Source organism: Mauremys reevesii, linkage group 2 (assembly GCF_016161935.1).
Source record: "Mauremys reevesii isolate NIE-2019 linkage group 2, ASM1616193v1, whole genome shotgun sequence".
Lineage (NCBI taxonomy): Eukaryota > Metazoa > Chordata > Testudines > Geoemydidae > Mauremys > Mauremys reevesii.
This window is the reverse complement of record NC_052624.1, coordinates 189,042,209-189,069,187: the sequence shown is the minus strand read 5'-3', so window position 1 is coordinate 189,069,187 and position 26,979 is coordinate 189,042,209. Positions and strand designations below refer to the sequence as shown.

Genomic DNA, 26,979 nt, shown 5'->3' with positions numbered 1-26,979 from the left:
ATAGAAAATAAAGGATTGGTTTCCGTGTCTTTCTACATTTGAATGCAAAATGGCACACTTGAAAGTAATTCAAGTTGTTAAGAAAAGAACCATTTTCCATTACATTCCTGCTATCATATAAACATGGCATGTTAGCTCAACCCTGTACAACAAATGAAATATTACCTTAAGATTTTCCTAAAAGTTTAAAGGTTGCAAATTCCAAAGTTATAATGATAAAATTGCTAATCATTGATTAAAATTGCTAAACATATCCAGATAAATTGTTAAACATGTCCATATGTCAGCACACAAAAAAAAGAAAAGAAAAATTATTTCTCGATTATGGAGAATTCGACAAACATCAAGCTGCAGAGGTAGATGTGAAACACTGTACAGTAGAAGCTAGTGTCATAGAGATGGAATTGTGTCTGTGTGTGTGGTTGTTATATATGCACACACATATATAAACAAGGTCACTAATTCACTAATGTGTCTGGAAGCAAATCATAGCTCTTCACCTCCTTTCTGTAGTTTAGAAAACAGGGGCAAAATCCTGCCATCTTTATCTAGTATTTTCAGGTATAAACTCCCATTGACTTTAGTAGGAGTTTTGTCTGAATTAGAAATGCAGGATTTGACTACAAATGAATATGAAGAATCTAGATAATACAACATTATATAACATGTATTAATCTGCCTATTTTAAAATAACTCCTGTTTTTAATATTTTGTATTAGTGTTTCAAAAAAGACATTAAAAAAACAGCCAAAAATAAAACACACAATAAATGTTCAAGCCTGCAAAGGTACTGTGGATACTCTGAGTCCTTATTAACATACAAAGCTGCTGGTCACTCTCAAGTCTGCTCAGAGAGTTAAACAAAACATGAGCTAATTTATGACAATATATATGAACTATTTCCTAGTAGGCATGGAACAGCATTTAATTTTAAAGTGTGGATTTTATGCTGGGGTGGTGGGTATTGCAGCTAGTTAGAAAGATTTATATTTAAAATTAATTAATTATTATTTAATTAATTATAATTAAGCTTTTTTCTTTATAGCCCGTCTACTCCCTTCCTTTAATACGTTGATGAACTCAAGTGCTAGAGAAAAGATCTTGACACAAAAATCCAAACAAGAAGAGCAGAGAGATTATAGAGGGAAATTTCTTTGTAAAAAAACAATATATTACTTCAGTAATTAATATTAATGAGAAACATTGTGAGCTAGAATTCAGATTTTGGTTATATAATTTTAAAGTTTTGCTTGTATTAATTTGCTTCTTAAAAGGAATATATTCACATCAAGAGGAAATGAGGGGCTGTTTTTAATTGCTACTGTTTTTCTGTCTGTTGTAGTGGGTTTTGTTTGTTGGTTGGTTTTTAATTCAATTACAATTACAAAAAGGCTAGAGCTAATTCTTATATTCAGTTACCAAAAGGTATTCTGCACGTAGGATACCATTTGGAATAGCTATTGCATAAGGAGCCAAATTTTCAAAAGTGAACCCTACAGTTGCAAGTCTAAATTTGTGTGTAAAATGTTGCTGCTTGTGTTTTTGTGTGTCATAATATATGGATTTGCCTGTCCAAGCTCCATTTTAGACACTGAAGTACCTTGTACAGGTCAATCAGTGTTTTTGTGCACACACTATAGTGACAAGTTTGAGGCCATTTTTGAAATTTAGTCTGAATCATTCCAAGAGCTTGATAATTTTCTCCAGATCGAGAGCGCAGGTATCTCACATCAGGTATATTTGGTTAGGGGATAAGGAAAAGGAGAGTGCTGCACAGAGTTGATGAGAGTAGGGGACAGAGGGAACAATTGTACTGGGACCCTGAGCTCAGGGGAGCCCCCAAAACCTCTGTAACATCTGTGTAAATAAAGTGAAATTGGAGAGGGGTAGGACCCAAGCGGACATGATATACCAGGGCCCCAAATTTCTGTTGAGGGGTCAGCTCACAGCTACTATGTGGATTCCCCTCTCTGGATGCTCCATGGACTTGGAATTCCCATAGGGGTTTTGCCATGCTGGAGGGGGAGGGATAGGAGCTCTTGTTTGTGGCATTCTTCTCTCCATAGACAGTGGATATCCCAGAAAGGATCTCACTTATATTAATGCTGTCAAAGCAACATTAATTCAGGCTCTGTACCTCTCCCGAATAGAATGTTTTGCACAGGTACTAATGTAGATGGCTACTAGGGATAAAAGGAGCCAGAAAAGTAGCCTGTGGGTCTCAGTGGAGTTGGGAGACAGCACCCCCTCTAATCCTTTGAGGAGCCTAAATCCCCTTCCCATTGGGAGAGTTTTAAGGAAACTCTGTTAGATTCCCCACATGCAGTGTCCTGACTCTTCTAATGCTTTCTCCGTGGTATTTCTGTGGGTGGGTACAATTTGGTTCCAAATTAGTAAAGTGACTCATTTGTTTTTAAAGCTATTTTATAATTGCACAGGATCTGTCCAAGGTTAAAGTTATTATTCCATCATGCCCTTCTCAATGGGTCTTACGGGATGAAACTGCCTAGTATGCTAGTACTTACTGTGTAAAAAGGCTACTGTGAAATGATGGATTGTTTTTATAGACAATGGGGCAAAATTTTAGCTGGAATAAAAATACTAAAAAAATGATCATTTACACACTTTTTACAAGTAGTGAGCCTGCCAAATCTCTCTCTAATTGTTCCGGAGGTTTGGAATGAAGAAATATCATTAAAGATGAACAATATGAGTTCTACTGCAATTTCTGTAGTAATCCCCAGACTTGTTTTCTTTATGTCATGAAAGTTTTAGAAACATAAACAGTACTGAATTGCCACTGGTACTGAATAATATGGCTTTTATTGTTGCCTGGGCTCTTCAATATATTCAAGAAAATAATTTAATTCATTTTTATTAAACATAAGGTTACTAAAGAAGACCATGATCAAGTCAGTTAAAATTTCTCACTATCCTTAATTTATTAGTAAATTCAATATATTTTATTTAAGCAGACTCATATATACAGTATATTAACTTTTCCAGGCAATCTTTACTCAGCACAGAAAGGCCAGATGTATGGGAATTGTAAAAAATCAGGATATGCATAAAAACTGTTCAAGTGCATAAAGCAGCCCCATCTGGAAGACATCTAACAGAAATGAAGTTGTACAAAACCATTCCATTGATAATAAAGCTAATTTTTATGGGTCTGACAAGTATGTAATTATGTTCAGTGGTGCTTTTCAGATTTTATCACAGTCAATAAACCGCAGTGGTAATTTCATTCCCATTTGACATATTTACATGGAAACATTTGATTGGAGGAATTAGTAACCCTGAAAGCCTTGATAGATATGTTTTAATGATCTGTGACCTCCGCAGTCCCTCATCTGTTTATTGTTGCAACAGGCGAGAAGTCGTTCCTGTGTGACCTTTGTGGCTTTGCCGGCGGGACACGTCATGCCCTCACTAAGCATCGGAGGCAGCACACAGGTCGGTAAAGCTGTCTTTACCCTTTGGTATATTCTCTATAGCAAGGGAGTATCATCCAGACTGGGGAAAAAGCAAGTCAAATAGCACATTACAGCACAAATAATATATTGGTTCATTGTTTGCTTTCGCTTTTTCATTTTTGTAAAATCTCTACGCCCAGGCTATATATCAAATGCTATTAGCTATGAGTTTGAGTAATCTTCATTTTAATTTTAAAGCAAGATAAAATTGTAAAGATCAGGTGTCTTTTTTAAATTAATGCTAAGTACACTAACGACTTTTTTTTAAAGGCCCAAATAGATTACACACTGCCTGAAGCTTTTGCAAGAATCTGCCTGAGAGTCCCTGAGTGAAAATTAGAGATCATATTTAGATGAATCCATTATTTTGGACTGAGACATAGTTCAAAGCCAGTGTTGTTTCAGTTGCCCTTTTGCAATTTTAAGATGGTTTGTAATTAATAGATGCAACTTAAAGAGATATCACAAGGCTTGCATGTAAAGCAGGATTTCTCTTTCAAACTGGTAAAGCTTTCATACCACCTGGTTATAAAAGTTTAATATCAGATAAAATTAAATTGGGTCTCTGCTTCAGAAGACTTTAAAAAAGTATAAGTTTTAAACATTTATTAATACATTTTACTGTAATTATGCTTTTTAGTAGTTCATTGTGTTTGATTATTTGAGTAGGTTTTGTTCAAGCAGCTGCAGAAGCATCACTGTTTAAACCACTGTAATTTTTATATTAGTGACTTGCATGAAGATAATATAATATCATCAAGAATAATGGTGTGTGGTTAAGTCACTATTGTCGAATGTACACCGGACAGAAATTGCTAACAAATGTATGGTTCTAATAGTTGCATTGTGAATTTTCCATGGATTTTGTATTGTGGGGATTTTGTATTGTGGCACTATGTAGAATAATCCGATTCAGGACATTCACTGTCTTAGAGCAGAATTTTCCTGATAGCACTTACTCTGCTTTCCTGGAGATCCTGAAGCCATATACTCACAGCCATGATGTCAGATTATTCAACCAAGTCTGGTTGGAGAGAAGTGCGATGTTCACACAAGGGTGGGGTATTCAGAGATTGACTGCCAACATCATGAAGTAAATTTGTTATAAAGATGAATGTGCAAGGCCAAGTTCTCCCCTAGTCAGAACTATTAATTTTCACTGAAGTCAATGGGGTTGTCATTTCTGGGAATTAACTTCTGTGGTAGCAAAAAATTTACGTATGTGAGAGGTACTGCCTCATTCATTTCCCACTTACTACAGGATGTTTATATATTTAAAGTATTTAAGATGATGCATTTAGAAAATTTTACACTGTATTCTATCAATATGTCACTATGTCAGTGCATCTGAATTTTAGCAGGAGCGTAGTAACTGTTGTAGTTAAAGTCATGTGCTTCCATTCTAACTCCCCATTCTCATTTCCTGATAACTTTATAAAATGTTCTCTGACTGGGCTGGAATTTGCCAAGCCTGATCTCTTCTTAAACATTACATCTCTCTCTCTCTCTCTCTCTCTGTATATATAGTATAAGCAGAAACAATTCAGTAATTTTAGAAGAGGAAAGCTGGGGAAAAAACTGCATTACCATCCTTAACTTTGCCTCTTGTGTGAATGCAGATACTATTTCTCAAATAATGCAAGATAATAGCATACATATTTTTGCAATCTTTGCTACAGTTATGTAGTATCTTGCAGTATTGTGTAATACCCTGTGTTTGTTGCACGGAGTTCATTAAATTCATTTATATGAAATATGTAACAGTACTTCAGTAATAGAGCTAGCATATAGACCACTTACAGACCAAATATACACCTAAAGTTACCTTCATAGTTAGCTGCCTTATTTTATTCATTATGCATTCTGCAAAATATGTAGTATCTGGGTGCTGATAAAATTATTGATAGGCATAGAAAAGGTATTATTTCAAGTTCCTAAATTAATGAAGATATATCTGCCCAGTATAATACAGAAAGTATTGTATATAAAAACGAACAGAAAATATTTTACAAATTCTACACATATTTATCCTGAGCTACAGAAAAAAGGTACATCATTACATTATGTTTTTAAAGAAGTAGTATATGATCAAGAAACTAAAAACAGTGGACCAGACCCTCAGAGGTTGTACATTTGTGTAGCTCTGTTGAAGTCAATGGACAAAGTTTAAGTCAATGGAGCTGCATCAGTTTAAGCCAGCTGAGCGTCTGGTCCTATAGACTAATGTGTACACACAAGAGGAAGAGCTAGTGCTGCACATGCAACATAAACTTTTTAATTTATTGACTTCTGAGTACTTAACCATGCAACCATAGCCTTCTCTTAAGTTATTTGTAATAGATTTATTACATTACATTATTATGGCTAAACACATTAGCCAAACTTTCCTACCATAGCTGCCTAAAGGTAGGCACCTGAATCTGTCTTTAGGGAACTAAATAAAAATATCCTGATTTTCAGACATCTTGACCATTAGCAGCTTTCAGTGATTTCACAGAGAGTTTTAGGTACTCAAATTCACTGAAAATCAGGCCATTTATATTAAGTGCCCTAATATATATTTAGATGCCTAAAGTTAGGCTGAAAATATTGGCAGTTATAAACAGGTTTGGTCCCAGTGAAACACTTTTAATGCAATTTATTTGCTGGATGGCATCTGCCCTCCTCATGCCACCCTGGTGGAGACTTCCCTGCTATGATCTCAGACATTTGAGGTTATAGATCATGAAGCTTGCATCTAGCAGGCATAAGTTTATATTTTATGTCAGGACTGGAGGCTCGTTATTACTTTGCTATTAACTTTATACTATACAGGACAGTATCTCAGAGACAGAAGGATCTATCTTTTTGGCATTTATCTGCCTCTGTGGCACAAACAATCGGAGATGATTCTTTAGCAGAAAAATTATCTGTCTTCTATTTGTTTCAAAGAAAATGGCACAATATGCCTTTTGTTGGTGTTCTTTTTACTTATGCAGGTTCCACAATATTCTTATCCATTGCACAGCTTTATCTCAGTGCTTAGCCACATGCAACACTCTTTGTATCTATATTTCTCTTGTGCATCCCTGTTGGACACCGTTTTCTCTGCATAGAGAATGCCCAAGAAAATTACAATAAGGTTTGAAAGGAATTGGAATAAAAAATGGTCTAAATGGCTTAAATAATTCCCTGCTATAATACAAAGTGTCTCGGAGGGTGATACAAAACATCTCCCTATCCAAGATTTATTTTTATCACCTGTCAGAGACCCTTGATTCAAGGGCAAAGGAGCAAATCCTCACATGTAGTTGAGGTGTCTTGACCACTTTAATAAGCTTCGCGTTCTCCCAGCCTCCAGGCATAAGGTGTCTTGGTATCCAGGAGGAATGTTCAGAATATCTGACAGATACCTGACACAGAGGAGGACTGGCTCTTGGACCTGAGTGTGCCTTATCACTTAGCCCTTCCTTCTTTTGCTTCTGATGCTTCTTATTCTATTCCTCCTTTTGGGAACAGAATTGGGCCAGACTCTGCACTTACACTGAGAAATACCTGGCTCTGCAAATAGTACCATTTTCTTCACTGGAATTATTTGCAGAGGAGAGTACTACTCAACATGAATATAGGATTCTGGCCCTCAGAAGTCAGTTTGGCAAACAGAGGATGCTACTGATCACAGAATTGTTTATATTTTTTAAATGAGAAAGAGAAGAGAATAAAAAAATATGTTCATGTTAAAGAGGAAAGAAATATAATTAATCTTAAGAGGTGGTAAATGTATGCTTTCTACTTTCACTAGCATGGTGCATTGCCACACAGACCTGTTTGACATAGATATGCTCAGTTGCACAGTACCATGTGTGTTAGCATGTCAGTACTGAGAGAGGGGAAAAATTCGACCCAGAAATGGTATCATTTTCTTACTGAAGAAGGATGCAACCTATGATTTGTTGGTTGACATCTCTATTCTATGGTAAAAAAGAAAGTATCTAGTTTGTAAGTATACTGCTTCTCTGTACAGTATGGTCTTTGAATATAGAATGGCCTACGGCTTTCACTGACCTTGACTTCATAAGGGGATGTCTGGTGGTCCACTAAGAGCTTTTCCGGCAGTTCTACAATGGATTAGCATACAAAGTTCTATAATGTGTTTCATCAGCTACATAAAGATTAATGGCCTCATTTTTTGGAAGTGCTGAGCATCCCCACTTCTGGCTAAAGGCAATAAGAACTACAGGTGCTCAGTACCTCTGAAGTTCAAGCCATAGTCTTTTCCATTATAAAGAGACTTTTTTAGAATGATGCCTCCGTCCTCCTTGAACACTGATTGGTACTGGTGGAACAAAGAAATACATTTTATGTGTTATCAGAAACTGGGTCAAAAAGCCAAGTCAGTGTCTTTAAACAGCTTTTGCTGGCTGACACAAAGCAGGACACAGATTTAATGTGGTAAATACAGCCTACTTCACTGGGTTGCAGTAATGTCTATGAAGTAATGCTGCTGCTACTCCATGAGTTGGAAGGGAGGTTTCCATCCCACCAATTGTCATGGATTCCCCCGAGCCAATGCTGTTTACTCACACTTTGTGCAGTTGAGAGAATCTATCCCCAAGGGAAACATGAAAGTTATATTACAACTTTTAGTGACAGCCTGTGTATAAAATTAGTTTCCATTAAGGCTGTCAAACAATTTAAAAAAATCACAATTAATCATGAGATAAAAAAAATAGTCGCGATTAATTGCAGTTTTAATTACACTGTTAATAATAGAATACCAATTTCAATTTATTATAAATATTTTTGGATGTTTGTCTACATTTTTAAATATATTTATTTCAGTTACAGCACAAAGTATACGGTGCCCACTTTATATTATTAATTTCATTTAAAATTTTGCACTGTAAAAAGATAAACAAAAGAAATAATATTTTTCAATTTACCTCATAAAAGAACTGTAGTGCAATCTCTTTATCATGAAAGTGCAACTTACAAATGTAGATTTTTAAATTTTTTTACATAACTGCATTCTAAAATGAAACAATATAAAACTTTAGAGCTTACAAGTCAAAGCATGAAAGGGCATATGAATATTTAGCATATCCGGCATGTAAATACTTTGTAACACCTGCTACAACAGTGCCATGTGAATGCCTGTTCTCACTTTCAGGTGTAAAAAAGGAGCGGACAGCATTATCTCCCATAAATGTAAACAAACTTGTTTGTCTTAGGGATTGGCTGAACAAGAAGTAGGACTGAGTGGACTATTTTTTTTAATCTAGCTAATTTATTTTGCATTAATTGCGTGCATTAACTGTGATTGACAACCCTGATTTCCATATGTTACGTTTGTAATTTCAGTAAAGTACACCACAGTAGTAGAGTAATTGGGGATGGCATCCTTATTGTTTATGGCAGCTCCTGAACTTACTGCAATGCCTAAGCAGTTTGTGTCTTTGTTCAAATGTTTTCATGAATTTTTGAAGATGGTGACTTACACTTATCACACAGATCACTGTTCGTATGATCAGTTCCATTCACTCATTTAAATCTTGTACTTCTCAAGACATTTATAGGTCAATGTAATAAAAAAAGAAAATTTAATAATGTATGTATTTTATCCAGATGAGTGACTCACTTTGTGTTTCTATTTTTCATGTGAACTGCTCTTTGACTTTAATGTGCAGTTGCCTTACTTGGCATTGTCCGAATTAAATGTATAATGTAGCCTCTTCCCACACCCAAGCTAAAAAAAAAGTGGAATTCTATGTAAAGTATAGCACAGTAAGTATTGTGCTGTTTCATTAAATGGTTATTAAGAAGGGGGGTGAAGTTTTTGGATGGGTATGTATTATTTTTCCTTTCCATTTAAGCCATTAGAAGAGTGTGAAACTTAATTACAGCAGACTTTCAGTGGTAGATAAGGGTTGAAATCCAGGTCTCTTAAACTTTCTTATACTGTGGACCATATTTTACAAGAAGATTGTCTCATGGCCCTTTTCCTCTCCCATTCATGAACACACAGACCATGTGTCCCCATCACAATCACAGTTTGCAGTCAAATAACAGCTTTTTAGCAATTACTGCAATTTCTCTTATGCAAAAATGTGTTAGGAAAGTATGTATGAAATTTTTTGATGTCTTTTATACAATAAGGGATATTCTTGTTTTCTCAGTTCTTCGTATGTAACAGTGAGCGTCTGCTAGAGGCAAATAGGCTGTCTCTGTTTCAAGCTGTTTTTTCAGGCCTTTGGGCGCCTCTTCACAGTGAAAAGCCTGATCAACTGTAGAAATAGCTGGATATTAGGAGTAGTAGCCAGCAGACCATAGTTTGGATTGTCCACTTGTTTCAAACATGATAATTCGATAAACAGAACTTTAAAATATATGGTATATAGTAATTATTTAGGGCTCTGTTTACACCACTGAGCCCTCCACATGAGACATCTAGGACAAAAAAATAGGCCTTGCTGTAGAGATGATAGGGATGAGACCTTTTCCACCCTGTTAACACTATGTGTGTTTTGTTAAAGGCGCTTCCATAATAGCATTTTAAAAATTTTGAAGTTCATTCACATCAAAACTGGATCAGCCACAGCATACTCCCATACCCATAAGTACTGTGTGTAGTCTGTAAACAAAAAATAATGTAAGCATTCTTAATAATCATGCCCTTACTATTTATTATTGTTATATTATTTTAGTAATTATTAAATACTTATCTATTATCATAAATTTACAATGCAGTTTATGAGTGCAGAAAGGTATGCTCTGCATCCCAAAGAGCTTACAGTCAAAAGAGACACAGTATGAAGAACAAAACGTATTTAGGAAAGGGAGCATTTAAATGTTGTTTGTGAACAGAAGATGATAGGAGAGAGAACACTTAGAGAATAATAAGAAGGGGACTATTTTAGACGTAAGCTGAGAGTGGGAGAAAGACTTGGAGTAGACGATGAAAGGATTACGACGAGTCTAAGGAGTCGGAGGAGGAAATGAAAGCTGAGATTTAGGTGGGACAAGATCACATATAGAGGCTTGAAGATGAAGCCAATCAAGAAACATAAGGAGAACTGACAGAGTTGCAGGATAAGAAGAGAATTTTGAATAGAGTGAAATGAGGAGAGCTGAGCAGTGCGGAAAACCAGAGAGAAGGTTATTATAAGTGAGGTTGGTAGCACTGCCTATTATAAAGGCTGCCTGACACTTCTCCTTATAAGACCCTGTTTTCAGTTGCTTTTAAATTTGCCAAACTTTAATCATTTAGGCTGAAGTTTTCCATGCTGAGTGGCTTAAATGGTTAACTGATACTCAATTCAGAAGTAGTTTGGACTCTGACTACCTGAAAAACTCTCTTTTCCTGCATGACACATTGACAGTTGTGATTAGACAAAGTACTGGAGCTTACAGGCCTTTGGTTTAAGCAAGAGACGGCTAACAGAGATATGTCCTTCTGACTTTGTCCCTTGATTAGATGGACCCTGTGTTTGATCACCTTTCAGGCTTTCCTGGGCAATCATCTCATTTCTCAGGCTTTCCTGGAGGTTGTAGTTATTAAAGCTAGAGGTGAGGAAGAGGAGAGTAGTTTCTTTGCATGGGGTGGGAACTGTTCTGAGTATTTTGACCTGTTCAGTCTCCAAATGTGTAGCCAAAACAAAAACCTTTCCCAAATTTCCCCTCACTATTTTTAAGCTAAAATTCTGTAAAACTTTCTAGTGGTCCTAGCAATGACAAAGAAAGGTAAACGTTTTCTAAGGTTTAAGGGGCAAACCTCACATCATCAAAATTCCCTTTTGCCTGAACAGTCTGAACAGCAGTATTTCTGATACAAAGTGATAAACCCATCCTCCATTGTAACTGCACCTATAGCAGAGTGCTGGGTACTCCCTGTTGCACATCATTCTGCGCCATTTCTGCAGCAAATTGGAAACTGAAGCTGCCAGAGATGTATAAAGTTTATAACTGAAGACTCTGGTTGTGACTTCCATGAATTTCAGGGGGTTGCTTAAATTTACCATAAAATCCAGTGCTGCTTGTAGCAGGGCACGCCTTCGCTCCTGTCTTCTTGCCACAGATTACAATAGTTGTGCATTCATAGAGCCATTTATTTGAGTTCCCTTCACCATCACCACTACAGTACCTGTGCAAGAGTCTATTTACAACATCCCCTGTGCTTCCATCCCCCTTCTCAAAACCTGACAGGAGCAGAGCTCTCCCTTCGAGGCCTCTGTGAGACTGGGCTCTTTCTCCCCTGGCACGTCCTTCCTTTGTTTCTTTGTCCATCTGAACTGATTGGCCAGGCCAATTATCTAATTACCTCAGTTGGCTTTCTCCAAAGGAACTAACTGGTGTCTGAGTAGTCAGAATGCAGGCTTACCTGTTCATTCCCTGCTCTCCAAGGGCTCCGATATGACCGGAAGCTATGTTATCTCCATCCAAGGAGTTTTCCTTGAGACCTCTACCAGCTGCCAATCTTCTACCTAGACCTTCTCTGGACCTAGAAGCTGGTTTTGGTGACCAGGTCTGTGACCTCTGCCAAGGGGGCAGATCTTCTCAGGGACCCCCTGCTATACAACCCTCAGCTTGGTGTGCAGAGTCCCCCACGGTGCACTGGAAGTTGGTCCTGATAGGCATCACCAGAATCAGAGACCTCCTGGACTACAGCCAGAGGGAATGGGTGGATCCCCTGGTGCTCAGCTGGCTCATGAGACTCTCCACCCTTCCTACTTCCCAGCATGTACTCCAGGAAGTGCGGGCAGCCTTATCGTCTGCCTCTCAGACTTTCCTTGAGTGGGTCCTGTGGGAGGGTACTCCCCACTCACCCCTGGCCATCTGAACCTTGTTATTGGGACCCCTGCCCCATGAGCCACCCCAGGCCCCTCTCTTCTGCAACCCGAGCTGGCTGCGCGATCTGCAGCAAGTTCATTTCCGAACCACACCCAGGATATCTATACAAGTTTGTGCTCCATACCTTTCACTTCCTCACCCTTGTGTCCTGTCCTGATGCCAAGTGGTGGGCCCTCCTACCATCTGTGGAGGGTGAGGAACCCCAGTGGGCCAGCCTGTATTCCACCTTGGCCCCTCCGGCCTGCCAAGGATATTAGTTGGTGGCTCCTTCATGCATCCGTGAGCACAGGTGTGTACCTGGTGCGGTTCACCCCCTTCCCCAATAGCTGCCCCTTCTGTAGGATGAGGGAGATCCTGGCAACCATCTATCTCAAGTGTTCCAGGTTGCATCCCCTTTTCCGGCTCCTCCAGAACCTTCTCCCCAGGGTCTGACTGCACTTTTCCCTGCATCTCCTGATTTATTCACACTCTATCCATGGCCCCTCAAAGTCATGAGACCTCCTCATCAACCTCCTCCTGGCACTAGCCAAAGTGTCTATCTGTAAAATCAGGAGGAGGATGCTGGATGGGGAGGTGCTCTACGACTGTGGGACCATTTCTGTTCCTCCCTCCGATCATGCATCCAGGCAGAGTTCCTTTAGGCCGCGTCCACTGGCTCCCTACACACCTTTGAGGAGCAGTGGCACAGTCTGGCATTGTCTGCTCAGTGTCTCCTTCCAGTTCCTTGTTTGTGGCCCTCTGACCTCACTCCTGTTCCTGTTTTGTTTTTTTTATTAGTTGTCCTCTGAAATTATTTGAGTCCTGGGTTTATTCACTCTTTCCCCTAGTCCGCTTGCGCCTGCCCACCCCCCAGGAACTCGGTAGGTGTTCATTCCCTGTATTCTGCCACAGCAAACAGGGAATTGTGCTGCAAAGTTTAGAGCTGTTGCGGAGGTGTGAAGGACAGATATGAAATGGAGTAAGCAGTATGGAGATAGTGGAAACTGACCTGGAGGTGTGTGAGAATGGGCATAGGCACTTGAGGAGAGCACGGATTGGGAGTGGGAATGTTAGATATCAGGAGGAGAGTAGAAGCAGTTGTGGGGAGAGGATCAGGATGGGACCAAGCAGTTAGGACGGGAAATGATTGTAGAAGCAGCAGAAGCAGGACCAAGCATGGGGGGAATGGTTGGGAGGTAGCAGCAGTACTTCTTCCTTGGCCTAGGCTGTGGAAAAAGCAATTTGGGCTTCTTTTTGTCTCCCTAGCACTTTAGCATGGGATGTTCTGGTTTTGGTTGAGACAAGCTTATCTATCAAGTGAACCGAAAAGTTTTCTTATTGACTTGGTTTTATACATAAATATTTTTCCCCTTGGTGCAGCCTCTAAGAGCTACTGAGAATGTTAGGCCGTCAGTTTTCCCCAGTTCATTTGGCCTTTTGTTTTGTGTTGCTGTGATGTATTTTCTGTCAAGTGAAATTTACACATACTCTGTCTGACAGGAACACTTAGCCACAAGGATTTCCTAAGGAGAAACTTCCTCATGCGGTGGGTGAGGATTATTCATTTTTCTTTTGGTCATGATGGAATTTCCAAACTCCACTAGCTACAGTGGAACTTCACTGATCTGTCAGCCTCACTGGCTCTGCCTCAGCATAGCAGCAGAACTTTCCTGATATGTGTTGAAATGGACTGCAAACCAGAAAATCATTTTCAGTGCAGATTTGCTGGTTTCCGGTTTACAAAAGTGCAGTTCAATAAGGTTCAAATGTATATTAAATGAAAACTGCTAGAAGGAAGGAAGGAAGACCCTTCTCTATAATATTTGTAGCTGTGTTACTTACGCTTCAGAAATATTAGTATCTTCTTTAATTCTCTAAGAGAATACAAACCAGGAGTTGGCACAGGAATTTTCAGTTCAAGACTAGGTTGTCGAAATAGTGCTAAGTATCCCAGAGAGTTTAATTGGAAAAGAAGCCATTGTCAGTCAAACAGTTGGAAGAATCACTTTCTTCAGAGAAGAAGAGATTGGGTATCTGACAGGAAAGACTCGTTTGGAGCAGGAAAGGCATATTTGCCAGCAGTCCCAATCTGTCCAGCACAATCCTGGGTTTCCCTCACTGCCCAGGCCAGGGAACAGGAGCTGAAAAATTGTAGCTGAAATTCTCTCCAATAGCTACTAGAAGCAATTGTTCTAAGTTTTGAAGCTACCTCTCCTTTGCCTGCTTCTCCCCAGTCCCCATGCAGGTTTCCCAACTTCTTTCTCTAGAGTTGTCTTTCAGAGCCTAAGAAGCCTACAGTCTGGGCTTCTCCTGGTTTGGCTAGTTAGAAATATGAGGATTACTCCCAGCTCTCATTTGGGAAATATATGTGAGGCTGGTATGACCGTCTATTCTTAAATTGTCTAACACTTCCCATTTTAAGACCCTGTTTTCAGTTGCTTATAACTTTGCCAAACCTCAACTGTTTGGGTTGAAATTTTCCATGCCAGGTGTCTGCCTCAGGCTAGTTTTTTAAGATTGCAGCCAAAACAGTTTAGTTGTTTCTGACAATGAGGCTAGGGAAAAAATATGTTGCTTTGTCCACATTAAAAAAATTCTGGCATCCTTTAGTTTAACATTTTTTGCACTCCCTGCTTTGGAGCAGGCACTTGATATTTGGCAGAAGGTGGCCTTTATGTTAGGGGACATTCCTCTTGCTGTCCCAATGAAAATCTGACCAAATTTGGCCAAGTTATAAACCTTAGAAAAAATTGCCATTTGCACATGCTCAGTCAAGACTTCTTACATTTTAGTAATGAAATTCCCCCAAAGATTCCATCCACACTGGGCATGCTCCAGCCTGGAGCTGAGCAGGACTTTCTCTGCAATTGAAGGCCTGGGCTGCTGCAGGCTGTGCCAGGTATGGCTGGAACTGAGAGCAGGGAGCCTGTTTCTTCTGTGCTCTTAGTGACTCCCCCTCCCCTGACTGGGCCCAGGCAGTAGGAAGGGAGAAGCTACTGGAGATGAATTCAGAAAGGACAAGAGCTGGATCTGCTGGATGTGGGGTAAGCAGGCAACCAGGGAGTAGGACTGGGACAAGGAGCCTTCTGGGGGAGATTGTGATTGCAGGCTGGTGGTGTGGGGAGAGGAAAACTGGGTCTGGGAGGTGGGGTAAGAGGGAGACTGCACCTGGTTTGGAAGCAGTTTGGGTCTGAGTATCTGTGGGGTGGGGGGAACGAGGTGAGGGAGGACAGGAGACGTATCTGAAGAGGAGTGTTGGTGTGGGAGGGGAACTGGAAGAAGCAGGGCACAGAGGCTGGGATATGGAGCCAGTGGGAGAGGGGACTTTGATTGGATGGAGAGCCTGGGGAGGAAGATTGGAACTGGGAGCCCGCAGGGACAGGCAGTGTGGGTGGGAGGGCAACTGGAGGTCGGGGGAAGCGGAAACACATTGGCTGGGACTGGCTGGGCAAGGGGATGGGGGAAGAGAGGATAAAGAGAGAGACTGGGAGTCTGGATGTAAAATTGGGACTAGGACAGTGATCCTGGGTGGGAGAGACTAAAACTGCACGGCAAGAAACTGCCTGGTGAAAAGTGAAACTGACACAAACTTTCCAGGAGAGCTGGTGGGGCTGAGTGCCATGACTCTGCCTCAGTAGCTTCCAGCCTACTCCCCTAGCTGCAGGGCCGGAGATACTGGGCATCCCTACTCTCTGTCGCTGTGACCCCAGAGGTGGGGATGCTGAGCACCCTGGCTCTCCGCCTCTCCAGCCAGGCTGGACGTCTCTTTGTTTCACTTGCTGCCTGAAATTGGCCAGCACCTTCTGGCCAAACAGCCAGGAAGCTGAAAAACTGTTTTGATTTTCCCAAAACAATTTTTTCTCCAAACCCTCCATCCTGCTAAAGCAAATTTTATTTTTTGTCTTTTCATCCTGGTTTGTGACAAAAAAAAAATTCAAAAAAGCAAAATTTTTCACAAGAAGGGATTTACGTTTTCCAGCCTGCTCTAGCTCCAGATGTATTATGAAAGAGGCAGAGGATTACACAAAGAGAAAGAATGGTCTCATTATTAAGACAGGTCAAATGCTACCCTGGAGAATTGGATTTTATCTCTTGACAGTGCCACAGAGTTCCTTTGTGGTGCTGGGCAAGTCACTTAAACCCAGCTTTTCAGAGATGCTTATTAATTGCGTATTCCTCATTTTATAGGTGTTCAGTTTGAGACCCTGATTAGCAGAAGTCACAGCTGCAGCTAAGTTAGTGAGAATTAAATTGCTGTATAATGCTAAGTACTCTGAAAAAAATCAGGTCTTAGTTGTCTCAACTTGGGCACCCAAAATTAGTGGAAACTTTTTACTTTAATCTCTGTGCCTCAGTTCCCCATCCAAATGGAATTAACACCCCCAACCCCTTGTTTCACAGAGGTTTTGTGAAGATAACTGATATCTGTGAAGCACTCACTATAATGATGAGCAACACAGAAAAGCCCACAAGGAAATTAATCAATCTGTCTTCAGAGTTTGAATAGTGTGCAGTAAATAAGGTCTAGGGGCCCACATTGAACAACCAGAATAAAACAAAATATTGAATACCTGTTCATTAAGAGAGCACTGCTATTCTGTACAGTATATGAAGCAGGGGTCCTATGGAAATAATAGTATGTGATCTGTAATTAAAGACTTTCATAATGCATGCACATTAATTCTGCAATGTTAATGCAACATTAATTCTGGCAGTTCCTAACTTTTGAATGCTTGACCATTCCACCTTAATAATGTTATTTTAAAATAGTGATTTTGTGTGTGTTATGTTTTTTATTCTTTGTTTTGAGAAGGAATCCTTAAAAATGAAGAACAATGTGAACTGATCCCTAGACTTGAAAATTCATCACTGATTTTTCCTAACCATGGCTACAGGTCCTTCAGTGTTCGAGTGCATCCCAAATTGGTTCGCAGCTGTGGTGCGCAGAGCTGCTTAGGCTGCTGCTGATAACTGCGCTAAGGCTGCCTCAAGATCTCTTCAAGTCAGCTGCTAGCATCTTAGCAGCCAGTGTGACCTCTTCCCGCTAAGAGAAACTGGGTAGCATGAGTGGCAGAGTAGTCTTGTGGATGAAGCAAAGGACTGAAAACTAGAGAATCCCATGCTCTGGCACTGACTCCAATGACTGAGTGACTTAACTTTTCTCAGTTAGTCCAGCTATAAAATAAGGCCGATAATTTTGCTATTCTTTTCCTTGTCTCCTTTGGTTCCCCATCCCTACTTATCTCTCTTTTTCATGATGGAAGTTGCATTGATGAGTTCAATAAAGCAGCAATATATTGACTCCCTTGCTAGTAGTGCGCTTTCAGGAAGGAGGAAGAAGGGCTTCACATCCGAGCCCAGTGCAGTACTTCCTCCTCCCTGGCAGGCAGGCTGCTCTAGTGCCACATGAAGCAACCAGCAAGCAAGGTAGATAACTTGAAATGAGAGTTACTGCAGGAGTATTTTGTAATTAAGAAGAGGTTCGTTCTATTTGAAACTGCAGATTGTATTTGCTTTTGTGCTGCATATGAACAGAAAATCTGGCTCAGGGATTTTTCTAACTGTTAAAATTATTAATGCCTGTATTTTCTTGTCCTCTTTCAGGAGAGAAACCATTCAGATGTGATGAGTGTAATTTCGCTTCCACAACACAGTCACATCTGACACGACATAAGCGTGTCCATACTGGTGAAAAACCCTACAGATGTCCCTGGTGTGACTACAGGTAAACAAGTCATTAATAATAAAGTGATGAAAGAAGTTAAGGTGATCTGATGAAGTTCATTTGAAGTTACCAGTGAAAATATATTGCCATTAAAATTCCATCAGTGCAGCAGTAATTGCATATTAAATTAGGAGGTAACTTAAAAATTAGTCTCATAGTATTGAGATATTATTTTAGAAGAAAAACAAATGATGGGAAACGTTTTAGTGGTAACACTATAATGCTAATACAGAGTGGTGGTTTCACAGCTGCTCTGGTGTCTTTTAGAATTCTCCATGGTGAGGCTACTTATCTGCATTGCCTTTTCAAATCAACTCTGCTTTTGAAAATTTTCTCGGTTGAGTTGCAGCCATTCCACCAAGAAAGAAAAGCTACCCCAAAAGGCTTAGCAGCCTGAGCACCCATCAAATACATATTAAAAGTGGAAGCAACTGGAGTTAGTTAAAGTTTCTGCTACTGTTTTTCCTTCTTGCCAGGCTAGTTGATCAGGCAAGGTTGGAAGACGAGCATTCTGTGAGGCAAAATATCATAAGATACTGCCCTAAAAGCCATCCTGTTTTGACAATATCATGGCTGCATTGTTAAGCACGCAAAAGCCAAGAAAAGAGATAAATTAAGGTTATTTGTGCAAGCTTAACTCGACCTCATAAGCCTTATATACATTACAATGCAGTTCTTAATTAAATGGTCATATACTATTTTTCAAATGCAGTGTAATATATGCTTTCTCTTTGATTGCATTTTTGACATCTTATAGCATTGTGTACTATTCTGTGTATGCTATACAAAGAGTGCACGAAAATCATTCACATGCAGCATACGAGAATTAACTTTCAAAGTTTTAGAAATGGATACTATATTTGGGAAAGAGTATGTGATCATGTCATTAAAGGTTATCACAGTGCATATACACAAGGGGAAAGTTAAACTTGTGAGTGCAATTCTGCAGCATTTCTTGACTTCTGAGCGCTAAGTGTACAACCATAATGTTCTTTTAACATAGCTTTTTTTAATGGAATTTCCTAGTGTTTAAAAAAGAAAAAATATAATAAAGGTTAGACGCTTCCAGAGTGCCCTGTCCCACACAGCATGAAGTAGATACTAGGAAGCTCCTGTACTGCATGCATTAGGAGCTATACAGTTTCTGCCTTACAAATGCAAACTGAGGGCATCACTGAAGTAAATTGGAGTCTTTCCAATGACTTCAATGAGCTTTGGATTAGGCAGTGAAGGCAGGGTTTGTGTTGGGCTCTACATTACTGAATGTTCACCTTCGAAGAGGCACATAGAAGGTGAGGACTTACAAGGATTGCAGTGAATATGGCAAGATGTAAAGACTCCTGAGGAATGCTCTCCCATTCCCAATGCATCTTAAAAGGGGCCTCATCTTGCAAACCTTCACTCTCATGAGCAGTCCCTACTCAGAGGAGTAGTCCCATTGGCCTCAACTAGGAAATAAGAAAACGTTTTGGTGATCTAATGAGATTCATTTGAAATCACCAGTGAATGGGAGTGCTTCTCATTGCTTATGTAAGAGTTTGCGGGATTGGGCCCTGGGTGCACAGTGAATGAATGGACAGCTCCTCTAGAGCTTTACCTTTTTCACTGCTCATGACACAAAATGCATATCTTACATATTGATTGCAGTGTTGTTGTAGCTGTGTTGGTCCTAGACAATCTTTTATTGGATCAACTTCTGTTGGTGAAAGAGACCAGTTTTCAAGCTACACAGACCTCTACTTCAGGTTTGGAAAAGGTGCCATGGTGTCTTAAACATTGTGTCCAATAAGATGTGTAGTGAATGAAGCTAAACTGCTGGCCAGGGACAATTTTCCAGATACTCTAGAGATCCCAGGACATAGAAGGTTTTTATAAGTATTCTAGTGTGTTTGTAGTTATTTTCTTAGAGAAGAGACAGAGCAAAGAAAATAACCTAAAATTCATCAGAGTGCATAGAAAACCCTCTGGCAGTCCCCACTTCCTTGTTTATTTGGAAATAATTGTCCCAGGACTATAGTATCTCAGATCTCCTCTGTCACGGCTCCCTTCTGGGCCACCGTGACCGACTCTTTGTCCAGCAGGAGATTCCTTATGAGTGCTGGCAGTGATGCAGAAATTAGAGCTGTTGCTGCTGCAGTTGAGAGGCAGAGAGGCACCCTGCAAAGCTGCTGAGGAGCCAGGAGTGGGACCGCTGTGCCTAGAGTTCAGCATCTCTCTATCTGCCTGCCAGCTTCCACAGTCCTGGGATAATAGCCAAGGTTGTTGGCAGCTATGTTTTCCCCACTCCATCTTCTTCTTTCCTTTCCTTTCTTTAAAAAAAGTGGCTAACATATTGCCCTCCTCTTAGTTCTCTCACTCCTGTGCTGGGACTCAACATGTGGTGCTCTTCAATTGTAAGCCAACACCTCAGCATGTGTTATTCTAGGTGCCACCCTTTGGAAGAACATGAAATTGAGGCTGTAACTATTTGTAGGCATTAGAGAACTTTTTGCAGTAGTAAACATGTTAACCTTCCATGTGTTCTGCTCAAACTCTCATGCTGGTAATTATATCCTGTCAGTCTACTCTAAGGTCCCCCAGAACAAGTGGTTAGGTCCTTGCTAGACTTCCTTAAATACTGTTTTGTGGTAACTCTTGGCAAATGCATACTTTTTAATTGTAATCACTTTCATTTCAGTGAGAGGAGTATTCTTTAGTTTGTGTGTAGAAATACAGTAGTGTTGCTTGCACTCTTTTACATCTGCTTTCAGAGGTGAATTACATGATCTCTGCATGCATTCCATAAGAGACTAGCTGGGTGAGGTAATATCTTTTATTGGACCAACTTCTGCTGGTGAAAGAGACCAGGTTTTAAGCTCAACAGAGCTCATCTTCTGTAAGGCAGTTTGAGAAGCTTTAAGATGAAAGGATGTTAATAAAAGAATAAATATGAATTTAGAAACTCTTGTGATTTAAATGTGGATTGTTTTGCAACTGCATAAGCACATATCGCTCGTCATTTTTATAAGCAACAGACACTAAAGTGGAATAGACTATAAGACATCTAGGGGAAAAGATTGGTTTGGGCTGGATAGACTAAAAAGGAGAAAATATTCTCAATAACTCACAGTCAGCAGGGAAATTCCTTCCTTAACTAGGGAAAGGCTTGAATGACTGTGGTGTGCCCAAGTGAATAATAAACTACTTTCAGAATTTTATCACACAAATTATATAATTCGTAATGAAATCTATATTCCCAAAAAGAAAACAAGTGTTGCATTGGATTGTATATACTTGATTGATTTGTTTATATAAGCTATGTTTATGACTGTAACTCCAAAATTGTGCAGTATTTTATCTTACATTTGGAGTCATTTGCATTTTGACCTTGTGATATTTACTTTTAGACTTCTAAATTCATAATGCAAAAATACATTACCTCAGTTGCAAAGAAATTATCTTCTAATTTTATGTATCCGGCAATAGTGTGAATAATTATTATTTATGAAATAAGAAAAAATCTTAAAATATGAACAATTCTCATTTGGATGTGTTTCAAAAAAGAGATATAGTTGGTCTTTTCAGCCTGGATCTATTTTTCAAGTTTGCACTATTAATTTAGCCAATGACTCCTTCAGTCTATTTAAATGTAAATATATATGCTTTTCTCTGCATTTATGATCTCAAATCACAATATGTCTTTTCCATTATTAAATCAATATACTCCATTATACAAAAAAGTTATTCATTCTTAATTAATGTTCACCATAATTTTATAGTACAGAATTGGTCTCATAGGGCCCTCTTCCTCTATTACTTCTGCAATCGTTATCCTAGATTTCTATGTCATTTAAGAGAGAAGTGTTATGTGGTTAAACTTTTTTAATTGCATGACATTGGAGTTCTACTGACAAAAAAATTATTTGCATTTTCTATGTGGCACGGTGAATAATAAGGTGTCCTGGAACTTGCTGAAACGGGGCTGTGTCCATAAACTTTGAATAGTAGATTTGGGAGCCTACTTGTGGTTATCCAGATTTGAACCATTTGGCTTAAGTCTGAGCCCATTAGAACTTACTGTTTCCTATAACTATCACCATTTCTTAGACATATAATAATATCCATTCACTGTAGAAGAACATGTACATCTTAGTACAAAATAGATTTAAGTTAATTTTTCATTGATCATATAAGGCCTGATCCTGCTTTTCTAGCACACGATTGAAGTCTATAGGAATTTAGAGTGCATGAGAAATGTAGGATTAGTCTTATGATGTGTTTACCACACATTGCCATAACTTACTGTGACCATGAGATCTCATGACAGGTTTAACATTAACTTACTGTATGTCACCACTGTTCTTTAATTAAAGAAAATGACATTTATTCCTCTGGGGCCCCACTGAACAGTTTACAATCCACTCTTCATTTTACACACACTACTCAGGAAAAAATGGAAGGCAGCATCCAGAGGGTTGACAAAATGTTCTATGAGACTTTTTACAAGCTTTACAAAATAAACAGCCAGACCGGCAAAACAGCATTAATTCCATAAATGCACCTTTCTGAAAAATACATCACTTGTGAAGGATGTCTTACAAGACTCAGGATAAATAGCATGCATATTTAATATAATTATGTAAACTAAAATAAATATTTTACATTTATTATGCATAATAAAATAATTAAACAACACTCCGTAAGGGATTATTGCATCTGAAATTCCAACTGCAGAAGGATTCATTGTGTAGTTTCAGCGGCAAAAGCATCCTGAGTTAGGACGAGTGACTCCATAGGGGCTACTTTTCTTTCTTTCCTTTCCTTTTTTTTTTTTTTTTGGACAGCATCCCTAGGGAGTTCCCATTTCCTTTTGACTTATTGTCTGTGTTCATAAGTTGTAAAATATGGACTTATTAACACACTCCAGGATTTGCACCCATGTCATAAAAATGTGCAAAGTAAGTGTTTTACTTTTACATGTACTATAGTTGCCTTTAATAACCTTTCAGCCACCTTGATACTATTACCTCAACATTTGCTGTACACCTTGGCTATAATAAGAATAGCAAAGGAGTATTGCAGATTTTGACATAACAGTATTTAGTTATCTAAGGCCAAAATGGAAAGTGTGTAAGGCCGATCTCTAGAATGAAATGGTAGAATGCAGTGGTTGTCATTAAAAATTCACCATTTACATATAGTTGCTCCATGGTGATATTTAAGATTCCATGCTGTTTCCCTGTACTTATAGCAGGAAACACCTGTGTGATACCACCATGGCTAGCTGTAGGTTGATATTGACTTTAAATGACAACTACTCTATGTGTTAGGCAAAACCACACATTTCCATATTAAAAGAGCGGATTAGGGCAAACTGTACCTATTCTGGTAAGGGGTAATAAGATATGTGCATAATAGACCAATTGTGGCCTTCAGCAAGATATGGAGACCCTTCAGCTCCCACTGAAGTCACTAGGAGGAGCTGAGTGTGCTCAGAATCTTGTAGGAACAGGCTTATAAAGAACAGATGTGAATAGAAGCTTTAGAGGGAAATTCTGTGAGTATGTGCTCCTGGGTCCCAGGCACAGGCGTCTCAAAACAGTTTCTAAGCCCTTAGTGTGTATTAAATTTTCAGATAAAATGCTCAGTAACATTTGTACAACATCTAGATTTTAAAAATAATGTTTGGATAACATTTAAGCATAACCCAGAAATGCAATGTAAGTTATTCTAATGAATGCATAGGTAGCATTTAAAATAATGGTGAATATGGTTTCTTCTTTAATACTATTGCTAGACATGTACGTGTGTTTGTGTTTACTTAAACTATTGCTGATATTTCATGTGTTGACTTAGAATAAAAATGTGAAACATGACAAGCCAAACTACTGATAGGCTATCATGCTAACTGGTAGACTTGACTTCAGAAGTATATTTTAGAGCCTATGAGCTAGTGGAATCTGAGTGTGTTAAAGTGCCATTGTCCAGAGCACTGTCCCTTAGTAAATTTTGACAGTGTAGGGTGTCACTCAGGTGTCTGGGAGCAAAGGGTCAGATTCCCATCATGCAAGCGTCTCCATTCCATAATTTTCATGTCTTTTTAAAAAAAATCCTGCAAAACTATTCGCTACTTCCTGCTGTCCATCTCAGACAGAAGCATGGAACCCACACAGGTCTGTACTATAGTCATGAACATTGCAAACAAAGGACAAACAACCCTCCGGTATTTGAAGAGCCACAGGACAAACTACGACAATGAGGGACGTGAGGATTTCATAGAGGAGAGATTGTGAAAACCAATTCAAGTTAGTTGGTAATGTTCATGGAGCAGCTGCAGATGGTGGAGCACTGTTTTTGGGACTGAGAAATGAGCAGTGATTGGTGGGATGGCATAGTAATTCAGTTTTGTGACTATGAATAGCGGTTGCAGAACTTTCGGATGTGCAAAACCACATTGTGGATCTGTGTGCTGAGCTTGCAGTACAGGGACATCAAAATGCATCCCTCCAACACAGGGACACCAAAAGAGAGCTAAACTGACAGTTAAGAAGTGAGTGGTGATAGCTCTGTGGAAGCTTGCAATGCTAGATTGCTACCACTCAGTGGGAAATCATTTCAGAGGTGGAAAATCCATAGTGGGGGGTCTTCTGCTATGCAGGACGGTGACTCTCAGCAATGTGCAGGACATAGTTGATGGATTTGCAGAACTGGGGTTCTCAAACTGCAGTTGTCAAGAGATAGCATGCAAATCCCTATTTTGGCACCAGCCCACCTCGTCACAGAGTACCTCAACAAAAAGGGCTGCATTTTTGTGGGCATGCAAGCATTGGCATACCAGAGATACTTCAGCAGCATCAACATTGGCTGGTCAGGGAAGATGTTTGATGCTCGCATCTTTAAAAACACAGGACTATTCAGAAATCTGCAAGCTGGGACATTCTTTCCTTACCGGTGGAAATGCCAATAATGCCTACTCCTTGCTTCTTTGGCTCATGCAGCCGTACACCGAAGCTAACTACAAGGGAATGAAAAGCAGATCATGACTTACCTCTGTTTGTTGTACCACTCCCTCTTCTAGTACAAGTAAATTAATGAAGAGTTGATACTTGTATCTTGCTATGTTGGGGTCAGGCACCATCTGTACATTTAAACACTGTAATGGGAAATGCATTCACACACTTAATCCTAGATTCCTTCCCCTGCATTGGGCTCACCCGTGCTAAAATGCCAGGACTGACTAGACTGCAGTGGAGTTTCAAATACCTTCTGGTTCGCAGCATAGCCAGACCCTCAGTTGTGTGTCCCACATCCTCCTCCTCTTCCTGCTGCTCCTCTCAGTTCACGGCAGGAGTCCGTGTCTCAACCACCTTGGAAGTATCTGTGGTACTCTGGGGTGCTGCTTGGGTCTCTGCCAAGTATGGCATGCAGCTTGTTATAAAAGCAGCAGGTCTGTGGCTTGGCACTAGATCAACTATTGGCCTCCCTGGCCTTCTTGTATGCCTGATGCAGTTCCTTCGCTTTCACACAGCACGGCAGCTGATCCCTGTCATATCTCTTCACCTGCATCCCTGTGCAATCTGCTTGTAGATGGCCATGTTTCTACTACTACTCCATAGTGACTTATGCACCGTCTCTTCTCCCCATAGGCCCAGGAGATCTTACTGCCTATTCCAGATAGGAGCATGTCTGTAGCACGTGGCCAGTATGGTGGCTTCCATTCTGCATAACTCATGGGTAGTGGAGTTCACAATTGTGAACTTGAGTTGTCACTGTTGGGCCTTGTGGGAGAGCTGCTGGAGGATGTTTAGGGTCAATGTATGTCACCCAGTGTCTACACTCACACTGGTCAACTATAGTAGGTTGACCATGGCTCAATGACATTCAGTGATGTGATGTTACTGCGTTGTAATGGGGCACTTATATTGGTGACAGAGAAATTTGACTATATGCATATGTACAACTAGGTTGATGCAAGTGACTTTTGCTGACTTAACTTTTTAGTGTAGAGCAGGACTTAGACTATACTCATATAAGCTAAGGCAACTTCCACAGGTTTATTTTAATGAATAAGCAATCTGCATGTTTCCCCAGTGATTTCAGCAATATTGCCAACCCCAAGCGTTCAAATATTATGAATCATAACTTCAGATATCATGAGAATGGCTTAAAAACAATAAATATTGGATTCTTTTTATTTGATTTTTATTTTTTTAGTCTTTAGAGTTCACATTTTCCACCTTTTCTTTATAATCATGAGGACTAGAAATTTTTGTTTTTAATGAAAGCTGATTCACATGCAATCACCTAACTCCATTAGTTGGGGCTTTAAGAAAAACACAAAATATCCTGAAACTCATGATAAAATTGTGACAATTGGCAACATTGCCCCAGTCCCATTTTTGGATGAGTACCCTGAGGATGAACTTTTATGTGTCATCCTTTAAAGTTCAAATTCTACATTACTCATATGCAAACCTGTTAACTTCATTGTCACAGAGAGCAGAAGTTAGACATAAATGTTATTAATTTCCATATAGTTAGTCCTTTACCAACTTCTTTCCACTACAGTCCATCTTGAACCAGTGCCCAGTCCCCACCCACCCACTCCCATTGCGGCCTGTACAGGCACCCGACCTCTTTCATCTCCTTACTGTCTCCCCCCTGCCATCCAACACTGTGCCTAGTCTCCAATCTATCATTCCTACTGGAGATCTGCCTCTTGCCACTGACCTACATAAGAATCTGTCAGATTTTCTCAATCCAAAACACAATGTATTTGATATTAGCAAATCTGGAAAAAAAAATCTCATGCCTATTGCAGTGGAGAGAGAAACTCTAATGTTGTTTTCCATTTGCACTATACATTTTATCTTCTCTCTGCTCAAACTCGATTCTCTCCACCCCACATAGCTACCACCATATTTTTCTCTCTTGCAGACACGCTCAGGTTGGTAAGCTATGTGCAAATTCAGCACAAACATTCCTTTCAGGCTC

General features: G+C 39.6%; 1 protein-coding gene across 3 annotated transcripts in view; it reads left to right on the top strand.

Moving 5' to 3' along the window:
• Positions 1-26,979, top strand: part of ZNF407 (zinc finger protein 407) — a 437,775-nt gene that overhangs the window by 254,428 nt on the left and 156,368 nt on the right. For all 3 annotated transcript variants that reach the window (XM_039523295.1, XM_039523296.1, XM_039523297.1), the window contains exons 6-7: positions 3,373-3,456; positions 17,886-18,006. In XM_039523295.1, the coding sequence (XP_039379229.1) occupies positions 3,373-3,456; positions 17,886-18,006 (205 nt within the window). The remainder of the gene's footprint in view (positions 1-3,372; positions 3,457-17,885; positions 18,007-26,979) is intronic.